The 7,759-nt window shown below is 53.3% G+C and overlaps 1 protein-coding gene across 7 annotated transcripts in view; it reads right to left on the reverse strand.

Moving 5' to 3' along the window:
* LDB3 (LIM domain binding 3) overlaps nt 1–641 on the reverse strand; it is an 83,085-nt gene extending 82,444 nt beyond the window's left edge. For 2 of the 7 annotated variants that reach the window (XM_037734385.1, XM_037734387.1), the window contains exon 1: nt 118–493. In XM_037734385.1, the coding sequence (XP_037590313.1) occupies nt 118–261 (144 nt within the window). In that variant the 5' untranslated portion in view covers nt 262–493. Of the gene's footprint in view, nt 1–117 lie in introns of all 7 variants that reach the window. The other 5 variants (XM_037734383.1, XM_037734382.1, XM_037734384.1 and 2 more) reach the window with 5 other exon arrangements.
* Nucleotides 642–7,759: the final 7,118 nt, after the last annotated feature.

Genomic DNA, 7,759 nt, shown 5'->3' on the forward strand with positions numbered 1-7,759 from the left:
CCACAGCAGAGTTCAGACCTTTTCTATCTCCCTGTCAAAGCCCCTGTGTGTGCCCTGGAGGGGACCAGGAAGGGGACAGGGAAGGCTCTGTGCATGCACATGCTTGCCCAGGCTTACCGTGGGGCTGATGGATGGAAGCTGGCTCAGGCTGGAGATGCTGCTCTGGGAGCTGTCCCACCTGCTTGGTGGGGCTGGGGTGGTCATGCAGCTAGGCTCCTGGGTTGGGTTCGGCAGGACTCTGGATCCTGTAGGAAGGTTCATCCTGAGCTGGGATGGTCCTTGCTCGAGCACACAGAGAAGTCAAGGGCACAGGGATCTCAGGTCTTCAGCTGTGCTCAGCCTCCCAACTTGCTTCCATCCTCAGCACCCTTGCTCAGCCTGCTGGCTGCTGGCTCCTGTGTCCAGCACAGATCCAGGCCTGGAGCTGCTCTTGGGGCTGGCGGCTGTGCCTGTGTCTGGTGAAGCGCAAAGGAGTGAGTGTCCCGATTATGGTGACTCAGCCATGGAGTTCATCCCCATATTTATATAGTGGTGTGGGAGCTGCACATGCTCAGTCGCTCATGCCTCCAGCTCGCTCGGACAAAGGTCCCTGGGTGTCTCTCTACGAAGGTCTGATGATGGTGGCATGAATGTGTGTGTGTTTCAAGGGAGATTTGTGGGATGATGGTGGCATGAATGTGTACGTGAGTGTGTGCAAGTGTTTCAAGAGAAATTTCTAGGATGATGGTGGCATGAATATGTGTGTGTGTGAGTGTGTGTGTTTCAAAGATTTCTGGGATGATGGTGGCGTGAATGTGTGTGTGTGTTTCAAGAAAGATTTCTGAGATGACAGTGGCATGAATATGTATGTGTGTGTGTTTGTGTGTATGTGAGTGTGTGTGTATGTGAGAGTGTGTGTGTGAATGTGTGTGTATGTGTTTAGGTGTGTGAATATGTGTGCACATGTGTGTGTGTGTGTGTAGGGGTTTAACAATTCCTCGCAGCTGGGAGCATTTCTGAGTCAACACAACGTCCCATTCAATGTGGACCCCACTCTCCAACCTGTCCACACAACCACAGGCCTCAAAAGAGCACTTCAAAGAAAGGTCAGAGGACTCGAAGCCCCCCTCTTGGGGCCTTTGGAAGCCCACGTCTCACCTGACAGCATCCTTTATCCACGGCCCGTGCACTGCAGCCCTGTGGGTGACACTGACATCTCCTCTGGGGCCCCGCCCCTCACTCCTGAGCTTCTGTCCCACTGGGAATGCCCCCCATGGTGCTCGTGCTCCCAATCTTTGCACCCCGCATCCACCCGGCGGCTTGTGTGCCCAGAGCTTGCCATCCAATGGAGCCAGAAGGGTCACGTGGGCAGCCTCAGCCTCCAGGTCTTCCCTGTGACTACTGCTGCCCAAGCTGTCCTGGCTGGAAGCTGTGGTCTGATGTGTGGGAACCCTGGCCTTCCATCACTGTCCTCTGATCAGGTGGCTCCTGTCCTCCCGCCCAGGTGCCCGGCTGTGTTTACTTTCCCTGAGCACTTCTCCTCTTCCACAGGCTTGATGCAGGAGGCGGGGTCGGGCAGCCTCTCGAGATCCCTCCTGGTTGCCCACTGATGGTCCCAGGGGCCTGTGCCATCCAAGGCTCTCAACGCAGGGACAAGTGGGGAAGGGGTCCTCATTGTCCTCCCAGTCCCCACTCAGGCTGGTGCCCACTCCCTTGGAGATGGTCCTGGGCATCTCCTCCTCCCCCAGTGCCATTCCCGGGGGCAGGCTGACCTCAGCACTTGGTGCCGGGGTTTCCAATGGGGCTGAGGTAGCCACCACATCTCCCCTCCATGGCCCCACTTTGCTCTGGTTCCTCCCTTACAGCCCTTGCTTCCTGCTGCAGCCCTAAAGGCAGGTAGAAACACAAATTCCAGACAGAGAATCTCACACTTAATCCTTCGATGGCTTCCATAGCTCTTAAGACAGAGACAGCCTGAATGTGGCAAGGCAGGTGGAGGGAGGTGCTACATCACCTAGTATGTGGGGATAAAAAGTGGGTTTTAGGGGGAAACACATACACCGAGGCTCAGCAAAAAGAGGCACACTGTTTCCTCTGTGTGTGCATGGGCCAGGCTGCTGTCACTGCATGGGGCTCAGTGTCCCCAGGGACCTGCCCTGTTCCTGCCCCTTTTCCATGCATGCTCCTGAGCAGCCCTGTTTTCGGGACAAGTAGTTGAGCTCAGGCGCCAGGCAGTCTGTGTGTGGCTGCCAGCTGACTGGGGAGCTGTCTGAGAGCACCAGCTGCCAGCACCTGGAGACCTTGCTGGAAGCTGGATTAGGCCTTGCAGGAGGAGGAGGCCTGATCCCATGGGGAGCTGAGTTCAGGTGTGGCTTCTCTTGAAAGAGGAGGACCCACTGAACCTGCCTAGCTCCGTGCCTGGAGACCAGGCTGGCCTCCTCTCAGACCACCAAAGGCACACAGCCCCTCTGGTCACCCAGCCTCTGCTCACACACTGCTCCTGAAACCTTCCCCTGCCCCCTGCTCTGGATCTCGGCACAAATTCCACCTCCTCCAGGCCTCTAAGTGCCCAGCTGTTCACCTTCTCCTGTCTGTCCCTCGGCACATCCACTGATGGTGTCATTTGCAGTCACTGTTGTCTGACCACGTCTGTCTCCCTCCTTGGAATGCAAACAGGTCTGTTTTGTTCATCTTTGAGACCCACTGCCTAGCAGAGCGCCTAACACTTTGCATCAGGAAACCCAAAATCTCCCTGGTCCTTGCTTCTCAAAGTGTGGCCGGAGAACTGGCCGCTGATGTATACCCCTCCTGCAGCTTGTTAGAAACACAAGGCTTCCCAGACCTGACTCAGGTATGGATGCCCGAGGTGTGTCCATCCTCACATTAAGTGGGTGAAATGCTGGTGTAGGCTCTTGGGAGGACTTCAGGGGTTGGTAACAGGTGGTGAAAGAGCCGATCTGAGGGGACACTGAGGTGACCCAGAAATTAGCGCCAATAGTGCACATTGCCATGGCCGAGGCTGGAAAGACCACAGGAGGAAGGGGCTGCTGTGATTCCAGGGGCTGGGGCTCTCCAGCTGGGTGCCACCAAGGCAGGACGCTCACAAGGAGGCATGGCTACTGGAGAGGTGCATGGTGAGCAGAGCAGGGATGTGGGGTCCTCACTGCCCCACTCTGGCCTCCCATTTTCTGCAGGAGCCTTGCCATGGTCAGGCCTGGGAAGGAAGCTGGGGAGATGTGTTTCCTGCAGCAGAGAGCAGAGCAGGGCAAGGTGATGGAGCACACGGCAGCTGTCCTCACACACGTGATGTCCTTCCCTCCACCCAACCCCACCTGCCATCATAGCCAGTAGATGGTGTGTCCCTAGCCCATGGCCTATAGGTCAGCCCTCCCATGTAACCCACAGGGGCCCTTGGGTGGGCAGCATTTGGTGGCTGTCTGCCTGGCCAGCCACTGGATCAGCCTGAGCCATGCTTCTGCTTGGCCTGGCCTAGGAGTCTATGGCCGATCACCTCTGCTCCTCCCCTCACCGCTCCAGGGAGACCCAGAGGGCCAAGTGTGTGCAGTGGTACATTTAGCCCTGGCCCACAGCTCCACACTGAAGCTGCCTGCTCTTCACACTTCACTGCCATGGCTGGAGGTGGGAAAAGCTTTCTAGCCCTTCATCCTCAGGGGAGTAGCAGGGCCACAGGAGCAGGAGGCCTGAGAGCTACCCTGGGGCTGCACAGAGGGTCCAGGGCCAGGCTGGGGCAGCAGGGACAGGAAGTGCGCTATTTAGAAACGACTCAGCAGCAGGCCCTGGAATCAATCAGCCTTCCTGGCTACTGCCTACAACCCCCAACGGATGCTGACTTGACTTATGGGCCTAGGAGCCCCATTATTCCTGTTCTCTGTAGCCATTTTCTGAAAGCCCTTGCAAGAAGAGCTGATAGAAAAGCCAGGAGAGCTGGAAGCTCCTGTCCTTTTCATTTCTGTATTTCTGGCCACAGCACCCAGTGCCCAGAGAGGTGGCAGGGCTCCCTGCCTGCTGGCCCAGCCCAGCCCAGCCCAGCAAGCAACACTGCTGTGCCCCTCCCATGCCAGGCCCATCCTGTCCACTTCTGAGGATCAGTTTCCTCATCCCACGGCTGGAAGAGACTATCTGGTTATTCAGAGACTCCTGGGAAACTCCCAGGAGCTGTTCCCAGGGGAATATTAAATGTCTTATTAAGTACAGTCCTGTAGGCATCTGGCCAACAGCTCACCTGGGGCCTCCCTCGCTCCCTCCCCTGGAAGGTGGCAAACCCCTTCAGGATGGGACCCTCCTCCCCATAGCCTGAGGGGAGGGGTTAGAAACATAGAAACTCAGAAAAGCTCTTACTTTTCTGCTGCCTTACACCATAGAACCCCATGTGCAACTCTGCCCTTTTACCTGCCCTTAGCCTGGGGACACCACCCCCACCTCCTAAGTGTGGGCCTTCCTGCCGGGATCCAGCCAAGTGACCCTGTGGCCCTGCTAACGTTCCGAGGTCCCATCTGTGGCCAACCCTACTCTCCATGGCTCCTCCCTCCCCTCAGTCCTACTCAGGAGTGCTCCCACTCCCAACCCTGTGCAGCCTATCCTGGCCAAAGGAAGCTGAAAGGGACAGAGCCAGGGTTTCAAGGAGGACTTGATGATGGATAGAGTCTGCACAGCACAGTGAGGCCATTTCCTGCCCTGACAGGCACACCTGTCATACCACCTGATTTCTTGCTGATGGCACCCACATTTCCTGGCCTGGGGTGCTGACCCTGGATGCTCAGTGTCCGGGTTTGCATGTATCATCTCAGCGAGTCCAGTCTGGGGGACTCCAACATCATACCCATCTGAGTGTCAGGCATTCATTAAACTCCTACAGCACTGAGCCACACTCAGGTTTGCCTAAGACACCATGGCCACCCCAGGCAAGCCTGATGTAGAATGGAGAGAGGTGACACAGCCATGCCCCAGAGTGGCCTGTTCCTCCCTTTGCTGGAGGCTTCTTTAGAGGGGATCAGGCAAGAGAGAAGACTTAGGAAACAGGATGACTGGGGAGAACATGAGGATGGCTAAAAGAAAAAATTTTTATGTGAAAATTTACTACTCCCAAGAGAGGCATGTGGATGTTAAAACAAACAAACAAACAAACAAACAAACAAAAAACCCAGCCAGTGGCTGGTCCTGTATTTCCCATGCTTTGGGCCACACCCAGCAGAAATTGAGAGCTTGCTACTGAAATTTAAAAAAGAAATTCTTTTCTTAGCACCTTTGACATTTCCTTGTTTGCACACAGAGAACTCTAATTGGGGTACAAAGAGAGAGGCACAGAGACTCATGGATTGTATACTTTTCTGTCCTTTTGGTAACTTGTTGGAATGGTACTTTTCTTCCTCAAAATATTATAGCCAATCATAATCAAATGTCTGATTATGACGATAATGCCCCAAAAGTGGGGCACTTGTCTAAGGGAGAGAGTCACCCACTTTGATTTATAATAGCCCAGAGCAATTTCTGACCTCTCAGAGAGGAGAGGTGTAAAAGACAAATGAAGCAGTATGGAAATCCACAGGAAACATCAGAGATATTCTTAGTAAAGACCCATTCTGGCATAAATGTGTCTCTGGGTCTGTTCTGTGACTACCCCACAAGCCCTAGCTGATCTCAGCATTGCATGAGTGGCACCGCAAGACTCTGAATGAAAACCCTGCATTTGGGCTGGACACAGTGGCTCATGCCTATAATGCCAGCATTTTGGGAGGCTGAGGTGGGTGGATCGCCTGAGGTCAGGAGTTCGAGACCAGCCTGGCCATCATGGTGAAACCCTGTCTCTCCTAAAAATACAAAAATTAGCCAGATGTGGTGGCGAGCACCTGTAGTCCCAGCTACTTGGGCGGCTGAGGCAGGAGAATCACTTGAACCCAGGAGGCGGAGGTTGCAGTGAGCCAAGATCACAGCACTTAACTCCAGTCTAGGTGACAGAGTAAGACTCTGTCTCAAGAAAAGAAAAGAAAAGAAAAGAAAAGAAAAGAAAACACTGCATTCCAATTTGTGACTGTAGACATGTTAGGCAAAACCACCAAGCTATAAAAACAGTGAAAATTTCATCTCCCCTCAGGCCCAGCACAATCAGGTCAACCTCGGCTGGCATCTCAGCCTTGCCAGTGTTTGCTACAGGGAGCTGGGAAGTGACAAGGAACTACACAGCTCCGAGACTCAGTTTCCTCACCCATAGAAAGGAGATACTAACACCTGTCTCTCAGGGCTTCCGAGTGGCTTCATAAGAAAGCATGCAGAGTACCCAGCTTATGCCTCGCCCAGAATCCGGGCTCCAACCTGGCAGGGGCAACATCCTGGCGGCCGTCGGACTGCCATATTTGTACAGCATACCTCCCAGATGATTACCTGGGAATTTAAAAAGTTATGGTACCTGGATTATTAAGGATAGCCCACCCCCAGAGACTCCCATTTAGTTGGCCTTGGGTGTAGCCTAAACCCTGGGATTTTAAAAAATGTTGTGTAACATGAAGCTGTATTCAGCTTTCAGCCACATACCTGCATGAACCCACATATGTTTCCCACTCCCCCGCCTCATTTGCTCCAGCTTCGCCTGTTCCCAGCTCCATCTCTGCTCTGGATGCTGCTGTTGTTTTGTGGCTGGGTCAGGGAGCAAACTCTCCTCTCTTCTACGACCTGCAACATGGGGCCCAAGCTGGATTCAGGCCTCTGCCGGGCCTGTCTAAGCCCCTGAAGCGTGTGGGAAAGCAGGGATGATGAAAGATACAGGCATCTGGTGACGAGGGCAGATGGGCATGGGAGCTGAAGCTATGAGGTAGGAGGGACCAGGAAGGCCGGGGTTTTGTGGGTAGGATTCAGGACAGTAACCCCTAACTGAAATGTAGGCTTTCCCTCCATTATGAACATGGGCAAAACCCTGCACTAGTATTCCCAGGACTTTGTGAACAATGGGAATCATCACTCCTATATGACAGCAGAGTTGTTGCAGATAACTTGCAATATTGGTTTTGTTCATCACTACCTCAAAATCACAGTCCTGCGTAGACCTGCCGTCAGATTCTATGGCTGGTTCGCTAAATGAGGAAGCACAGAGTTTACCTGATTACAAATTTAGTTTAATATTTTGGTAACAACATTTTAATGTCACTGGTTAACTTTGCAATACTATGTATTTTATACATTTTCAAAATTTTATTTTACTTTTATTTATTTTATTTATTTTTGAGATGAAGTCTCACTCTGTTGCCTAGGCTGGAATGCAGTGGCGAAATCCCAGCTCATTGTAACCTCTGCCTCCTGGGTTCAAGTGATTCTCCTGCCTCAGCCTCCCAAGTAGCTGGGATTACAGGTGTGTACCACCACGCTCAGCTAATTTTTGTATTTTTAGTAGAGATGCGGTTTCACCATGTTGGTCAGGCTGGGCTTGAACTCCTGACCTGTGACCTGCCTGCCTCGGCCTCCCAAAGTGCTGGGATTACAGATGTGAGCCACTGTGCCCAGCCTTATCTTATGCACTAAAAGCACTCCTAGGCAGGGTGCAGTAGCTCACGCCTATAATCCCAGCACTTTGGGAGGCTAAGGTGGGCAGATCACCAGAGGTCAGGAGTTTGAGGCCAGCCTAGACAACATGATGAAACCCTGTCTCTACTAAAAACAAAAAATTAGCTGGCCGTGGTGGCCTGTGCCTGTAATCCCAGCTACTCAGGAGGCTGAGGCAGGAGAAGCACTTGAACCCAGGAGGTGGAGGTTGTAGTGAGCCAGGATCTCG

The sequence above is a fragment of the Cebus imitator genome, unplaced genomic scaffold (genome assembly GCF_001604975.1).
Source record: "Cebus imitator isolate Cc_AM_T3 unplaced genomic scaffold, Cebus_imitator-1.0 Scaffold612, whole genome shotgun sequence".
Taxonomy (NCBI): domain Eukaryota; kingdom Metazoa; phylum Chordata; class Mammalia; order Primates; family Cebidae; genus Cebus; species Cebus imitator.